Source organism: Arachis ipaensis, chromosome B5, assembly GCF_059453495.1.
Source record: "Arachis ipaensis isolate K30076 ecotype BB chromosome B5, ASM5945349v1, whole genome shotgun sequence".
NCBI classification, from domain to species: Eukaryota; Viridiplantae; Streptophyta; class Magnoliopsida; order Fabales; family Fabaceae; genus Arachis; species Arachis ipaensis.
The window spans coordinates 159906402-159922920 of NC_142440.1; the positions used below are offsets into that span (position 1 = coordinate 159906402).

Consider the following 16519-nt stretch of genomic DNA (forward strand, 5'->3'; position numbering starts at 1 on the left):
GTGTAATAATTCATGCTATGCACGTAATAAAATTGAAATTATAATTTTAAATTATTCTATTAAAATTAATTTGAATTGTAATAATTTAATTAATAAATAAATAATATAATGTGCATTGTTCGTATTTTTTTAAATATAGTATTAAATGTATTAACTCGAATGTAGCTATTAAGTGTATAAAAATTATATTTGAATTATAAATTCTCTAAATAAAATTATCCCATTTAAAATATTTAAATTATGACTTCAATCATAAATTATAATTATAATTTAAAAAAAATTCTAATTATTTATTGACATATTAAATTAGTAAAGTGAGAGGTTATTACACTTGAATTTGTAGAGAAAAAAAATGAACAAAATAATAAGATGAGAGATTAATCACCATTAAATTTATAATTTTTTATCATATATGAATTTTACTATTTTAGTTTAAGAATGATTAATCTCTTATTTTTATCACTTTACTAACTCTTATATTTTAGAAGATGTTGTTCTATTACACTTATAAATTTAGGGCTCAACTAAGTTTTTACTACCCAAATTATATTATTGAATAAAATTGCTAAATATTGATGATTATTCATTTAAAAATAATAAATAAAAATCACTAAATAATCATACATATTTTATTAAATCACTTACCATAATAAGTGTAAATATCACGTGTTATATTTATGTGAACACATTTTTATATCAATCAGTCTGATAAATATTTTATGAAAGCCAGCATCATAGAGCGCCCATGGCCTAATGGATAAGGCGTCTGACTTCTAATCAGGCGATTGTGGGTTCGAGTCCCACTGGGCGTGTGTTTCTATTTGTTCTTTTTCTTATTGGGCCAAAAAGGGCTGTAATGGGCTTTACATGGATAAAAAAGATATCTGTACTACTTGTTAATTATTATTTTTTTTTTTTACAAAAATAAGGAGACTCGAAGACTATACCCATTATTTTGCCTTGTTAATTAATTATAATAAAAAAGTAAATATAGTATATTTAGTATTCAACTCTACTCTTATCTCGAACTTTCTATTTTTAATATTGGAGTGGTAGTAGTGTTTTTTTAAAATGTGAATTGTTGACGGGGTGTTATACTCAAATGTGGAATCGTTTAACTAGAGAAGGAGAAATCAGACCGTCCGATTTATTAGAAAAATAGAAATCGGACGGTCCGATTTCTAGAGGTACACAAATTGGACCGTTTGATTTGTGTTAAAAAAAATAAAAAATTTGAGGTACAGAAATCGGACCATCCGATTTGTGTACTTTCCACAGTTTTGAAAAACACTAAAAATTACAATGTTAAGGTATATCATCACTTCTATTTTCATAACAAAAAAAATTAGCCTCTTATCTCATGTAAAGATAAAGTCCTATAAAATACATATTAAAATATAAATATACATTAAAAATAAATTAAATCATATATATATTTATATATAAATATATTATTAGCTAATTTTAATGGAAGAATAATATTTTTGGTAAGGATTGTAATTTGTAAAAATTAAAGAAAATGAAAGACATGATTGCAGAGTGCATAGCCTATTCACTTTACAACATATGAACCGCGTAGTGTCTCAAAAAGTTTTCACCAACTGAAGAAAGAAGCAGCATAATATCAACTATTGCTCCCCATGAATCACAACAGGAAATAAATAAATTCAACCAATCAACAAAGGACATTCAATTGAGTAATTGGAATGAGGAATCATTGCTATGAATATAAGCATGAAAGATATATATCATTATTTAACAAGGTTTTTATTATTATTCTAAGTGCATGCTGATCATATATGTGCCTAACTAGTAGCTACTAGCTAGGTGTGATTCTTATGGTCTTATGTAAAATTATGATGTCTCCCTTTTGCATTAAAAAAACTATGTATGTGTTTAGCATGTTTAATATCCCTTTATTGAGCACCTAACCATCTTTTTTTAATTTTCAAAAGCAAAACAAGATTACTAGATGGTTACATGGCAGCTTTAAATTTCTGCATGTGAAATAAATAAATAAAAACAAAAACAATTTTCACACATTAGGGTAAAGTATATGTTATGTTGATTCTATACTTTCAACATTTACCACAATATTCCCTATATTTCTTTTTCTTTTTATAACCAACTTAATTAAATTACACAATAAAATCTTCCATGACCATGAGTAATATACACCAAAGTGAAATTAATTACATACAATTTTATAGATCATAAACCATGAGCTATATGGTACACAAATCCAATACTTAGCATGTCCCTTATATTGAGTATTTCTCTGATGCATGCAAGAAATCTTTTCCAGATTTTGGGATTAATAGGCTAAAAATATTGATGAAGTTGAGAAGATTCATGAAAGTTGAGGGTACCTAACCGACCAAGTGATCCAATTAGAAGTTGAACATCTTTTTGGAGCCTTTAGGAAAAAGGAAAGGATATATAACAAAAGGTGTATTAATCAAGTTCGGTTGATTTATTGGTTAGTTTACTAATATACTAAAATAAATGTTAAAAATTCGAATCTCATCTTATACATATAGTAATTATTGATCAATAATAAATTCTTAAATTAAGCTCTGATTCGCAATATATTAGTCTTTAATTTGTTGGACCGAGAGGAACAGTAGGAAAAAAGGGGGGTTATTAGGCCAGTCGCACTGTGCCCTTGCTGGTTGCTGCCGTACATGTGGGACCCACATGTATCTTTGAGAATCACTACACTTCCCATTTTCTTTTGAGATTTTAGAATTTAGACTATATATTTTTTTTTTCTGGAGAAAAAGTTTAGATGAACCAAGGTTTTTTAGTTTAAGTTTTCATTAATTTTTTTTAAAAATGTCTTTTAAATAATAGAAATACAGAAATTTATCAAATCAAAGAAATTAATTTTTTATAACCAACTGTAAAATTTTTAGAAGGAAATACATAAATTTTTGGAGAAAACTACCAATAGAAAATAAAAATAAAAAAGGGAAAAAATTCAGTAAGAGTGGAAAAAAATAAGAAAAAAAAATATAGCAACAATAAGAAAAAAAGAAAGAAGAGAAGAGAAATAAGAAAAAAGAGAATGAAGAGGAAAGAAGAAACAAAAACAAATTAGAAAAGAAAAAGATGAAGAAGAAAAATGTTGATTTTTTAATTTTTTAAAAATATTTAATTAAAAGCTTGGTTAAATAATAACTTATTCACTTAACACTATTCTTTAATGTGATTTTAAAAATTAAAAGATTTTCCAAGTCACTTACATGTGATTGTGTTTTGTTTTGTTTTGTTTTTTTTGTGATTGGCTTTACTTGGAGATGGAAGTTTCTAAAAAAAATTATTTGTGACTTTCATTCTCCCGACATCTCCTAAGAAATGCAAAGAACATTTAGCTTTTTTTTTTTCCCTTTATTATTGTTGTCTCATTTTTACTACATACTAACAATTATATGAATTTTGTCAAACATATAAACTTGTAGCATCTTAAGTCATGGATGGTGATAAAGGTAATCGTTTAAATCTTTGATCTGAAATTCTGAATAGAGAATCCATGACCCACAGTGCACTGAGCCACCAACTTTGAAATAAAATAAAAGTGGGAGATGATCACACCCATTTTTGCTTTCCATAAAGAAATTATGTTTGGGACACTATTTAATTAAATCAACATAAATGTGCATGAATTAAAATTTGCAAATGGCAAATTGTCATTAGTTCAAATCAAAGCCTGAGGAATATAATAACTCTTAATGATTTTATGTAAGAAGAAAAAAGCAAAAAGTTGCACTGAGTTATTTAAGATTAAGAGTTATATCATTTGTACTTATTTTAACTCATAAGAAACTAATATATCTATTTAGTATTAAATAAAATGTAAAATTAAATACACAACATTTCTTTCGCAAAAGGCAATACTTCATGTCTTTAGCAATTGTGGAACATTCTTATTTCTTACTTTAAACCATGAATATAGATGAGCAGATCTTGTTCACATAACACCTAAGGCTAAGAAATCTCTAGCTTAGTAGTGCCTTATCTTTGGTCAACTATTTTTGTCCATAAGGTAGCGATTTGTTTTGTGATATTGGAACAGAGATTGAGGAACTGAGACTCGTATCATGTTTGTTGGCTCAGATATTGGTACTAAAATTTCTGTTTCTGTCTCTAAAATTTCAGTATTTCAGTACCTCCAAAAAGTAGGGACACAGGGACTGAAATTTTTAGAGACGGAGACTAAAACTTTAATAACATTTTATACCTAAAATACCCTCATTTCAATTAATTAATTCTAATTTTACCCTTTGTACAAATTAAATTAGAACTTCATTCTTGTTTCAATTTCTGTCTCTCACTTTACACCAAACAGAATACTGAAATTTATTTCAGTCTCTGTCTCTCAGTATTAGTCTTTCGGTCTCTGTCTCTCTACCAAACGCTACCTAATAGATTTGACACTAGTTATTTTACAAAACTAACATATTTTTTTAAACTCTTACAAAATATTTATAAAAATTAAATTAAATTTTCTATAAAATTAAAATTTAATTTTTATTAACTATATCAACCATCTTTAGTTAATTTTGCATATCCTCAGCACTAGAAAGGGTTGGACCCACATCAATGTCATGTGAATCAACGTTTATTATTTTTTTTTTATGCTGCATGATAATGTGTAACACAAAAGGATGAGTCAAGATATGTGTTTTTCAATAATATAAGAGAAAAGAAATTGGTGCTTTCGATTTCTTATTTAGTTATTCAGTAATCTCTAAAATTTAGACCTACTAATTTACGTTATTTAATTCTTTTTTAAAAAAATCACAAGATTTACATTTTTGAAAATTAAAAAAAAATTAATATTAAAATCAAACTCTCTAATTTTTATTTTTAAAATATAAATTAAATCTTTTAATTAAATTTTTTTAAAATAAATCGAACTGTCCGATTTAATTAATATCAATTTAAAAAAAAATTTATATCAAACAAAAACATTCAAGCTTCTACCAATAAGCCATCAACATATGACTTGTGATTTAATCAATATAAAAAGGAAAAAATTTAGCCGTGAATCAACAATGTGGGCCCTATCTCCTTCATTACCACCAATGACACTCATCATTCACACAACATCACACATGGATGCCACCGCAACTGAATCACAATGCATTTGTTTGTGTGTCTCATGCACATAAATACTTATTGCTCTTCAATCTTCATGCACTCAAAATACCAAAACAAAGAGACTGTTTTTTTCTTTGGTTTTGTCAATGGAGAAAAGCAAGTCATACCCTGAATACTCTGAATTTGGATTCAGAGAGAGATCAAATTCCTACAACTTCAATGGGCCATGTCATAAGGGAAGTGGGTTTTATGCAGCAAGTGATGCAGAGATCAAGAGGAAGAAGAGAATCAAGTCATATAATGTTTATGCTGTGGAGAGGAAGCTTAAAACAAGTGTGAGGAACAGCTTCAAGTGGATCAAGAACAAGTTTGGTGAGTGGTAATAATAATGAAATAATGTGAGTTATAGTTTTTTTTTTTTTTTCAAGGGTATGAATATGATGTTGAAGAAAACAAAATAGCTTTAACTTGTAAAAAACAAAATGATGAAATGAAATGAGAGTTTTCTTGTTTGATTATTTTTGTTTAATTTGTATTCAGAAGTGCAATGATTATCAGAGAAGATAATTTTATCAAGAAACTAAAATCAAGAGGTGAGACATATAGAGAGCAGATATATCACTTTGCAAATTATCAAACTCTCGAGTCTATGAATTTAGGTCTCAAATTGAATTCACAAGTTTTATTAAAGTTTGCATGTCTAATAATATGTTTATATTTTTGTAATTAATTCTAACTTTAGCTTTCAACCTTTTTTATGTATCTTATTATAGACTTATTGTAACTAACACCAACTTCTATATCTTTTATTTTAATTTCTTTTATTCTCTTTTTCATTTTCTAGTGATCCTTTTTATTCCTTGGATATGCAATGAAAAAAAAAATTGATTAAAAAATAATTTTTAATTAAAAAATAATCTTTTGTTGGATTAAGTGCTTACATGTCTCTTGTTACTTGAACCTATTGACCATTATTAGCCTATTGTATTAATTGTACATTTAAATTTGTATAACCCTACTATCATTCACCATAACAGCAACAATAAAGGTTTGTGAAAGCTATAACTGGATCAGATGATGGAAATTGGTGTCAGATATAAAACTAAAACCATAATACAAAAATTAAACTAATTGCTATAAACTCAACATTGTTACACCAAGGATACAAGAAACCACATGCACAATCTTTTATATATTTAAGAGAATTATTATGTCATTCCAAATCCAGTATCCCAAAATTCGAGAGTAGGATCTTTACTTGATCAACAAAGTCTGATCCTGTTGCATACTCTGTTAGCAACCCTACAGCAAAACCAAACATTGCCCATCTGTACAAAACAAGTAAAATTCCGCGTTAAAAGTCAAAACGTTTGGAGAAGGATATTGATATAAAAGCCTAAAAGGTAGTCTGATGCACAAGCATTTCGCATTAAAGCAGGATCCGGAGAAGAGTCGCACCCGAAAGGTGTAATGTAGGCAGTCTAACCAGATAATTATATCGGTTGCTGATCTGATGGCTTGAACCCGAAAGATATCAATATAGAAACAGGAAAAATATATTTATCTTGGGACAGAATTTATAATCTTATGTTCACTGTAGAATTGGACAGACAAAGGAAATGGATCCTCTCCAGTTTTTTCAACACTTGAGAAAATGTAGTGTGATCTCTCACTGTTAACTTTATAAGTGGGGGCAAAATTAAATATGAGAGAAAGAGCAATGAAGGGTGAAAAATCACAATTGACACCATCCAGTATTTTCTTCACTTGAGAGGATCCATTTCCGACAGACAAAACTTATTTTTATTTTATTTTATCACTTTCAATAATATCGGTATCTCTGTTATTTCTAAGGTTTAAACAAGAGGATTTCATGAAACTAAATTAGTATTTCCTCAATTCATACAATTCAATTATGGCAAGACAATTGTAAAAAGATTCTAAGCTAAAACCCCTGGAATAATGCAATTAATATAAAGCAGAAACATAGATTAACTCCAGTTTTATTTGTGTCAAAAAGTAAAACACTTTACCTTCCATTGTTGATCTCATTCTTGCCAATGAAGCCAAAAGCAGGACCCTGGTCTGCTTCATCAAGCTTCTTCTGTTTGAAATATTCCTGCAACTCCTTAGCCTTTTGCCTCTGAAACTCTAATGTAACAACATTCTTATCATCAACAACGACATAAGAAGAAGCCGGTTTATTTGGGGAAGGAGGTGATGGCTTCAAGGGCTGCGGCGGAGAACCACCACTAGAAGGTTCTTCTCTCACAGGTGGAGCCACTGGTCTTCTTAGAGGACCTTCAGCCTGAGAATTCCTTATGGTAAAAACATTATAATAAGGCTTATACCTCAAAGAATGTGATGAAGTTGTTGTAGAACTGCAACATGGAGAGGAGGAACATGTGGAGATTTTGATGCTTGGAATTGTGGTTGTCACAGACATAATATTTCTTTCTTTCTTTTTCTTTTTTTTTTTTTCTTTTTCTTGATGCTACCAACTATGAAGAGAATTTTATATTTTGTTTTCTCTTAGTTTCTTGTATTGAGTCTTATTTGGACATTGTGGTGTGGTGTGATCAAAATCAGGAAACAAGGTAGGTGTGTGGATAAGGTATGGCCAAGTTTCAAATTGAAAGTGGTTCCAGTTAAGTGAAGTTGTGTAAGTGTCTTAACCACTTGAAACTGACCAACAATGTCTTTTATGCTTACTTCACTATCAACCATTGGATTTTGGCTGCTTTATATCAACTAGAATAAAAGGGATAATTCTCACTCTTAATATTTTTTTAAATTTTTGGTTGGGAGAACTCTGGGTACGGTTATTCTTTTTGGACCACAATTTCAAACTTAGTATGTTCAGATCAAGGACTAACCTAGCATTAAATATATAAATTTAATGAATATGCAAAAAAAATATCAGATTGAATTTTGTTAATCCATATAAAAATAGGACAATGAAAACAGCACAAAAATAATTAATCAAAAGGAAATGAATTCACACAACAAAGATTATTATACAATAAATTGATGGAAAGCAGAGGAACAAAATTGAAGGCTGCAAGGCAATCACAGGCTCAAAAGGTAAGGTCGCTAAGGTGAGAGATGGTGGTGTGAATGTGAATGACCAAAAAATCTTTGCTCCTTTGACCTCAGATTGAGTGATGCAAAGTGTTAGGAATGAATGACTTGATGCTTCATTCGCGGGATCCCAATTTACATGATAGCACAGGAACAAGTTCTTTCATTCCCATCATCATATTCATCAATTGATCCATCCACTTCACTGCAGTTGAATAAAACAAGGGACAGATACACATACAAGGAAAGAAGATTAGAAACTTCCATTGCAAAGCTCATACAACACTTGACAAAAAGAATTTAAGATGGCTATGATAATTTGTAGTGAGATACTCAATAGCAATTCGCAAATATCAATTGGGAAGATGTAACTTCGTTAAAAACTCCAAAGCTTCAGGAGTTTCTAATGGAAAAGTCTAATACACCATAAAAAACCTTCTAATTCTTATAATTGAACATGGATATCGAGAACCAACCAAGAATACATTAGCAAGAAACAGAAATGGTTGATAAAGAAAATAAAAGATTCAAATACCTGGGCTCAAATTCCCGTATTTCGACAAGCTCACTGCCACAAACATCTGTCCACTGCACTTTCCTTCCCTCTGTTTGATCAGGAGCATCACTCCCCTTTCCACCTAATGCCTCATGTTCATTAGCAGTCTCAAGAGGATCTGGTTTATGATTCTGTGGCCTTCGTAAGCTACTTTTAAGTGCAACCTTTCTATTGTCATTATCTACATTAGCAGAAGGATCTGTGCCATCGTCAGGAACCAGTGGCCCTGGTGACACATTATGTTGTTGGGCAGGGCCAACTTTAAGATGAGATGGAGTGTCAAGTCCTGCGGAAGCGCGACCAAAGCAAACAAAGGAAGCGCAACCGCGGGAGAGGCGGTTCTTTTTGGAAGCCAGCTGGAGCTCAGGTTCAGATTCTTGGTCTACCAACTGATACTGGTTCCACGGCAAAACTGTCCTAGATTTATCATCACTCCTCTGGCCCAAGAGGAGAAGGCTCAGGCCCTTACTATACCCCGAAGCTGAAGAAGAGAAGAATCCTCCTCCTTCTACTGCCAATAACATCAGTTCTTCTCATCAGCGCACCAGGACAATTTCTATATATGGCTCCCTACTCTCTGAAGAACCAAAATCACAATTCACAACCTTCCACACAAAAAGTGATTAAATGTCAGCATGATCATGACTTCCGATGCAGTCAAAAATTTTAATCTAGTTATACTCTATAGCAAGTTATAATAATATTTTCCATTCCACATATCAATTTCAATTATTAAAAGAGAATATGCCTTGTTGAACAAATTCAATTTGGCATGACAACAAAGATGCATAACAGTGAAGACATAGCTTTGGAACAACTTAAGACAAAGACGAACACAGTACTAAAACCACTTTAAGACTTCCCTATGTTTCTTGATGCTCCAATAATGTGTTGAAACTGTTGAGCCTAAGCTCAAATTAAATAGCTACAGCAACAAAGGAGTTAAGCTTTTTGTCTTTGCCAAAATCATCAAAGCCCTTCAAAACCATTATATAAACAAATTCAAGGCAAAATCTTAACTCAATCAATAATTCTAATCACTACAACTTCCACTGAATTATAAATCCAATAACATACATTAGAGTGGGGGAGGAGAATAAAATAAAATAAAAATAATTTTTTTTCGAATCTCTAACAATTCCTATTGATTCTCACAAAAGAGAAAAAAAAAAAATATTAATTAAAAACCATATGGAGAAATGGCAAATAAAGAAGATCTCTGTTTCAAGGCAATTTTAGCATCCTAGCATGCAACTTTTTTCTCTATACACATACAACACAATTTCACTAAAAAATAAATAAATTCGAAGCTAGATTAGCTAAAATTGAAAACGAAAACCGAAAAGAAAAATCAAAAGTTAAATGTAAATGCAGAGAGAAAAACAAAATCAGAAACACAGACACGAAGCTCAAATCATAGAACTCAGATAAAATCTCAAAGCAAAAATGATTTCGATTACTTCGTTAAATTCCACACTCAAAGAGGCACCAACTAACAAGTGAGATTTCACAGTACCGGTTTCCTTCAAATTTTCTCGAGAAACAAACGGAAAAATAAAATAAAATTTGAAAATGGAGGAAGAAGAAAACTGACAGTACCAAAAAGTGAAAGCAGTGTCGTCGGCGAATCAGAAACGACGGAGATAACCGGCTGTGGCGGCGCGTGGAATCGGCGGCTGAAGCATATCCGATCGGAAGAAAAGTTGTGGCAGCTCGCAAGTGATGCTATTGAAGAATGAAGAAAAGAGGAATAATAATAAATAAATAAATAAATAATGCTAAAAAGAAAAAGAAAAAAAAAAGAAAATGATAATTTAATTTATTTTATTTTAGTAAGGTCCGTATTATTTAAAAAGAGGATCGATATAAAGATAGTGACACAAGGGCGCATGATAGTGATGGGACCGCATAAATAATTAAATTATTAATACATTTTTTTTAACGCACTCTGAGGAAAACAATAAAATATTATCCATAAACTAAAATAGTAACAAATTCATTTGTATTTTCTCAGACTCAATTTTTTTTCTTATTAACATTTTCTCGTTATTAATTTTATTATAAAATTCTTTCTCTTTTGGTGAATTTATAAAATGTTTACTTAGAAGAAATAACTAAAATTAATTATGAAAATTTTAAAATGACATATATCAAATAAGAATATGAAAAAGAGAATAGTTTGAGATATTTACACATCTGTACTTAATAATGCTAAATAAAATTCTAAAGAATCACTAAAAATTTTTTCTTAAAATATAAAGAATGTTTGAAATAAAATACCCATTTAATTTTGAATAATAGCAAGTGATTAATTTTTTTCAACTAATATTAGTTCATTTTTTTAAATTATTTTTTTTATTTTAAATTTTAAATCATAATCTTTTTAACTTTAAATTTTAAATTATAAACCTAAACACTTAAAATTAGTTTTTTTTTTTTATATATTTTTTTCTTTAATTTTAAGAGAACCAGACAAATATGTAGGTAGCTGTCGCTAAGGTTAAATCAATGTTTGTGTTTTTACTAAAGATATGAGACTCGAACCTGCAACCTCTTAATTGAGTATGGAGAGACTATGCCATTTGAGCTATTACTCATTGGCAAATCAATGTTCGTTTACTAAAAAGAAATTGAATGGTTTAAGAAATAAGATGTGATTGATGGCAAGTGTTTTGGTGGTAATTGCAAAGTTTATATCATAAACGCAATTACACAAACGTTTACTCCTCAAATTACTTTTTCTTAACCAAAAAAGAGGCTTACAATCTTCTTTACCCACCATTTTGCTGTCGGTAAATAATCTCTACATGTTGATTGATGCAAATTGAAGATGGAAGGTAATTGTAAATTATAGGATTTGTAGAAAATATCTATTGAATTAGTATACTAATATTTTTGTTTGATTAACTTGAAAATTTTGGGGTGTTTTGACATTTTTTCCTACTAAAATTGAAGGGTCTTGGGAGTCCTTTGGGAACCAAAAAAAAAAATAATAATAATAATAGCAAGTATCTAAAATTATATTTTCTTAAGAAATGGGATCAATAGAGCACAAACAAAATAAATCTAAGCATTTTGATGAAGATAGGAGTTAATATTCGTAATAGTAACTTACTTTGGAATTGTATTGGGAAAAAAAGCCATTTTAAATTCAAACAAAACCTAATTAAAGATACTTTAAAATAAATTAGCCATATATATATATATATACACACACACATACACACATACACACAAAAATCAAAAATTAAAAATTACATAAAATAATATATATGTTTATGCATAAATAAATAATAAATAATTTATTAGTTAAATTTGTTGCATGCAAATAGCATTTTTCATATACGTATAAAGGAAAACAAATTAGGCATCTATGCTATTTTACTTGGAGACTTTTTCAAACTTCATGAAACTTCAGCCAAGTTACATCTAGTTAGTAAAGTTTTAGTAATAGAACTTTAACAAGAAAAAAAAAAACTAACTTTTATGTTATTTTTATAATTAATAAAATTATAAAATTATATTAAATGATTATCCAACATAATTTTCAATTTTCCTGAAAGTTCTACTATGTTATTGAATTAAACTCTTATTATTATTATTATTATTATATCACAAAAAAAAATAACTAGTTATTAATTAATTAATTAATTAATTCACCAAAAAAATGTTAGGTTCTGGTTATGGAAGTGGGTCATGTTGAAGAATGCAGAGCGCGTGCCACTCCTACTGCGGAAAAAAAAAAGTTTTAAACTTCCATTTTCATTCACGTTCTCAACTCATCACATAAACCTTAACCGGAATCAAAATCCACTCTCTTTTCTCTTCCATTTCATCATCGCTACCATACTGCTACTTCCATTCGCAGTAAGTTCCTCTTTCTCTTTTAATCTTCCCTTTTTTTAAAAAAAAAAAAATCCTTTTTAGTTTTTGGCCATCATATTCGCATCCCCACCAAAAGGGTCACTTGAAGTTGTGATCTTTTTACTTACTGTTGTTATACTCATTCAAATTGAGTTACAAGTTTCTCAATTGATGCTGGCGGAGAAATAAACTAATCTTGGTGCATACGAGGTTGCTCCTTCGCTGATCTCTTACTTTTGAGCTGGTTTTCAATGCTGTTCTTCTGGATCTGAGACCCCTTTTTGGATCTGTTTGTGATGGATGTGGAAAAAGTGTGGTTTTTTTTTTCCCCCTTCTGGTGTGCAATAGAGTTCAAAGGTGTTTTGCATTGTGAAATCTCCTTATGGGGCTCTTTGATTGACTGGAATTTCAGTTCTCTTTGGACTGATACTGGCTGATGTCAATGCAGCCAAAAGTGATCAATGGATTTTATTTCTTTATTTGTTGCTTTTGCTTTTTGATATGCATCATTCACTTAGTACATGGAAGTTACAATTGTAGTTAAGATGGTTTAGTCTTCAAAGTTTCATGAATGAAATTGAATATATTGGTTTCTTGCAGATCTGATGGTAATTTTGAGTAATAAAGTTGCTTTTTTATGGAGTTTTGAATGTTGATCTAAATCAGAATATCATGATAGGCTGAACTGAAGGCCATACTATCTGGATTAGTTTTAAGGATATGGTTTATTTCGGCATTGACTTAGTCTTAGCTCATGCTATTCTTTTGGGAATCATAGGCTGGCTGATATATAAGTATAGTTTTTCTACATGGCATTCATTTATTGGGGTAGTGGCTGAAAGAAAGTCCCTTGAGCAAAAGAACACACTTGAGAGATGAGAAAATGGATGTGTGATAGTAGCTAACACAGTATGGCTGCATTTGGTAAACATCTCAGAAAGAATATAGAAATAGGCTAATCATATTTGTTCTGCGACAAAAGCCGGGGGAATAGGAAGAGAGATGCAGTTTTCCTGTCTATCTTCACCATGGTCTCGGTGTCCATTTTTTGTGGAGACTCTAACCAAACACAACCTAAAGGCGTTGAAAGAATATAAGCTTGGCTGTTTAGTTTTACTTTTAAACCCTAAAATAGCCGATGGTAGTTTTCAAGTCTTGATTGTATCAGATGCATATCATCATTGTAGTTTACAAATGTCAGTTAATCCTGTTATTCCTAGTGCTTGCTTCTCATTCTTATTATCTACATTCAACTTTCCATGAAAATTTGCCTTTCCTCATGACTTGGACAAAGCAAATTGCACAGATGCTAGATGTATCCAGGAATTGTTTGTTTCTAAATTCATAGATGCATAATACTGCCAGCATATCTATTCTTTTGTTTCCCAGCTTATGATTGATGCAATTGCATTGGAATAATTATATTAGGTCTGAGAATATGTTGACCTTCCTTTTTTACCAGGCTTCTTTGTTTGTTAAGTGACTTGACTGGGGCGATGCACATCATTTAGTTTGGATGGTATGTTATGGAGATTAGTTAGAAAAGGCCAGTGATAAAGTTTTTAGATCAGCAAAAACATGGCTCCAACTAGCAAGGCTGAAAAAAAGGCTGCAGCAGATGCAGCTGCATGGATGTTCAATGTTGTCACTTCTGTTGGAGTTATCATTGTAAACAAAGCTTTGATGGCCACTTACGGATTCAGTTTTGGTAAATTATCTTCCACCCCCCCCCCCCCCAAAAAAAAAAAACAGATGACTGTGTATGTCATCATCCGGTTACGTCAACACTATTTTATTCTAATACAATTTGTCTATGCTGCATACAGCTACTACGTTAACAGGTCTGCACTTTGTTACTACAACTTTGATGACGCTCATACTAAGGATAATGGGATATGTCCAGCCCTCTCATTTACCCTTGCCAGAGCTTCTGAAATTTGTTCTATTTGCTAACTTCTCTATTGTCGGAATGAACGTTAGTTTAATGTGGAACTCGGTTGGATTCTATCAAGTGAGTTGGGCTTAGCTTTAGCTAGTGATCCATTAATGCCTTCAGAAGTTATATTTATTTTTTAACCATTGGCAGATTGCTAAGTTGAGTATGATCCCTGTATCCTGCCTATTGGAAGTTGTTTTTGACAAGATTCGGTATTCAAGACACACGAAACTGAGCATATGTGTTGTTCTTTTGGGAGTTGGTGTTTGCACTGTGACTGATGTGAGTGTGAACACAAAAGGATTCATTGCTGCCTTTATAGCAGTGTGGAGCACTTCTTTGCAACAATATGTACGTACCACATTCCTCTTTATGATGTGAACTCTATATTGAATTTTAATGGCATATTTAGCTAAATTGTTGTCTGTTATGTTTCTGTTCCCTTACAAATTCCTTTTTCTTATCATTCTGTTATGGAGATCATTTTCATGTTTCAACCAGCTTTTTACTCCTGTCTTCTATGTATTGGCATGTCGTTATCTGAAGTTTCTTCCTAATATTTTGTGCTTGGTACTCATGGAATTTCAAAATGTACTATGTGCAGTATGTTCATTTTCTTCAACGGAAGTATTCGTTAAGTTCTTTCAACCTATTGGGACACACAGCACCTGCACAGGCTGCATCGCTACTGTTAATAGGACCTATACTAGATTATTGGTTAACAAGCCAACGAGTCGATAAATATGACTACAACACTACTTCTTTGGTAAGTACTTGATAATAAACTAAATATTGAGCCTAAAGCTAAATCATGTTTAATTTTTTTATGAGGAAGTGAGTAAATGAATTTGTAGATTTACATTATGGTATGATATGAAAGGCTTTTGTTTGCGTATGCGTCTCTAGCTCTCTGTAAATGACTTACTGAGACATTGTTCATTCCTTTAGATAGGTAATCGCCTTTTTGGTTACAATCACTTGTGCATAGAAAGTCTAACCAGAAGAGTATGTCATCAACCGAAGCAAAATTTGATTATTAATGGCAAAGCTGAAACACATTTTGGCAAATAAAATTAATTAGGGTGAAAATCGAAGACACTTGTTACTTTCACTATTGTTCTCATGTTGGTTAACATTTTTGTAATGCTTCTCTGGCTTTGTTTCTGGCAGATGTTCATAATTTTGTCATGCACTATTGCTGTTGGTACCAATCTCAGCCAATTCATCTGCATTGGAAGATTCACTGCCGTCTCTTTTCAAGTACTGGGACATATGAAGACAATCCTTGTTCTAATCATGGGATTCTTCTTCTTTGGGAAGGAGGGTCTTAATCTCCAAGTTGTTCTTGGGATGATCATAGCTGTGGTTGGAATGATTTGGTATGGCAACGCGTCATCGAAGCCCGGCGGAAAGGAACGTAGGAGTCACTCCCTTCCTACCAGCAAAACAGAAACAAGATAGTTTGACATCATTCACTAATTTTGGTGTTTTAGTGGTTTCATATTCAAAAGTTGAGCTTACAAAAGATTAGTCGATATTAGGAAAGTATTCTTAATTATTTGAAAGTATAAACTTCATTGGTTCCAATTGCCTCCAACCACATTGTAATTCTTAAATATTTGATTTCTTGTTTTGGATTCCGAGGTATATTGGATGTCTCCTTATAGGTCTTGGTTCTTGGAAAAAGAATTTCATCTTTACCATAATTAGAAGAATATATTTATATTCTTTCATGACAAATCATTTGTAATATGTACTTTGATAGTGTGCATTTTTGAGATTGGTTTTGTGATTCATTTATGAAGAAGCACATGAAGGCATGTGAAGATATCATAAAAGCTTCTTATCTTTGAAGAGCTGGATATGGTTTTGTTTACTCCTCAAAGTTGATGGAAGACTATAAAATTGTGACAAAGGTGTTATTTGGTTACTCATAAAAATACATAGCTTATTTTAGGATAAAAATAAGATATTCATTT

At 30.9% G+C, this 16519-nt stretch overlaps 4 protein-coding genes and 1 non-coding gene across 7 annotated transcripts; 3 read left to right on the plus strand and 2 right to left on the minus strand.

Moving 5' to 3' along the window:
* Positions 1–739: 739 nt before the first annotated feature.
* TRNAR-UCU (transfer RNA arginine (anticodon UCU)) lies at positions 740–812 on the plus strand. The gene has a single exon. It is a non-coding gene; the product is annotated as a tRNA-Arg (tRNA).
* A 4225-nt stretch (positions 813–5037) lies between these two features.
* On the plus strand, positions 5038–5618 carry LOC107642244 (uncharacterized). Its single transcript, XM_016345534.3, has one exon. It carries the CDS (start codon positions 5250–5252, stop codon positions 5484–5486), a length of 237 nt encoding a protein of 78 aa, XP_016201020.1. The 5' UTR covers positions 5038–5249; the 3' UTR covers positions 5487–5618.
* A 534-nt stretch (positions 5619–6152) lies between these two features.
* On the minus strand, positions 6153–7668 carry LOC107644975 (light-harvesting complex-like protein OHP2, chloroplastic). Its single transcript, XM_016348958.3, has 2 exons — positions 7137–7668; positions 6153–6431 (listed from the first exon to the last, which is right to left on the minus strand). Exons 1-2 carry the CDS (start codon positions 7547–7549, stop codon positions 6317–6319), a joined length of 528 nt encoding a protein of 175 aa, XP_016204444.1. The 5' UTR covers positions 7550–7668; the 3' UTR covers positions 6153–6316.
* Positions 7669–7998: 330 nt separating this feature from the next.
* LOC107644974 (uncharacterized) lies at positions 7999–10561 on the minus strand. 2 transcript variants are annotated; one of them, XM_016348957.3, is made up of 3 exons: positions 10340–10561; positions 8720–9345; positions 7999–8389 (listed from the first exon to the last, which is right to left on the minus strand). In XM_016348957.3, exons 2-3 carry the CDS (start codon positions 9262–9264, stop codon positions 8320–8322), a joined length of 615 nt encoding a protein of 204 aa, XP_016204443.1. In that variant the 5' UTR covers positions 9265–9345; positions 10340–10561; the 3' UTR covers positions 7999–8319. The 2 variants fall into 2 exon arrangements, with proteins under 2 accessions (XP_016204443.1, XP_088343912.1); XM_088487786.1 differs by having other exon boundaries at positions 8720–9717; positions 10340–10477.
* Positions 10562–12398: 1837 nt separating this feature from the next.
* LOC107644977 (UDP-rhamnose/UDP-galactose transporter 6) lies at positions 12399–16378 on the plus strand. 2 transcript variants are annotated; one of them, XM_088487788.1, is made up of 6 exons: positions 12399–12607; positions 14067–14312; positions 14431–14615; positions 14691–14891; positions 15145–15306; positions 15711–16378. In XM_088487788.1, exons 2-6 carry the CDS (start codon positions 14183–14185, stop codon positions 15999–16001), a joined length of 969 nt encoding a protein of 322 aa, XP_088343914.1. In that variant the 5' UTR covers positions 12399–12607; positions 14067–14182; the 3' UTR covers positions 16002–16378. The 2 variants fall into 2 exon arrangements, with proteins under 2 accessions (XP_088343914.1, XP_088343915.1); XM_088487789.1 differs by having other exon boundaries at positions 12599–12814.
* Positions 16379–16519: the final 141 nt, after the last annotated feature.

Coding starts and splice junctions, on each gene's coding strand:
- LOC107642244 (XM_016345534.3), top strand. CDS start 5,250: ATGGAGAAAAGCAAGTCATACCCTGAATACTCTGAATTTGGATTCAGA.
- LOC107644975 (XM_016348958.3), bottom strand. CDS start 7,549: ATGTCTGTGACAACCACAATTCCAAGCATCAAAATCTCCACATGTTCC. Junction 6,432..7,136: donor AATGAGATCAACAATGGAAG/GTAAAGTGTTTT, acceptor TGTTTTGTACAG/ATGGGCAATGTTTGGTTTTG.
- LOC107644974 (XM_016348957.3), bottom strand. CDS start 9,264: ATGTTATTGGCAGTAGAAGGAGGAGGATTCTTCTCTTCTTCAGCTTCG. Junction 8,390..8,719: donor ATACGGGAATTTGAGCCCAG/GTATTTGAATCT, acceptor ATTCAACTGCAG/TGAAGTGGATGGATCAATTG.
- LOC107644977 (XM_088487788.1), top strand. CDS start 14,183: ATGGCTCCAACTAGCAAGGCTGAAAAAAAGGCTGCAGCAGATGCAGCT. Junction 14,313..14,430: donor CACTTACGGATTCAGTTTTG/GTAAATTATCTT, acceptor TGCTGCATACAG/CTACTACGTTAACAGGTCTG. Junction 14,616..14,690: donor ACTCGGTTGGATTCTATCAA/GTGAGTTGGGCT, acceptor AACCATTGGCAG/ATTGCTAAGTTGAGTATGAT.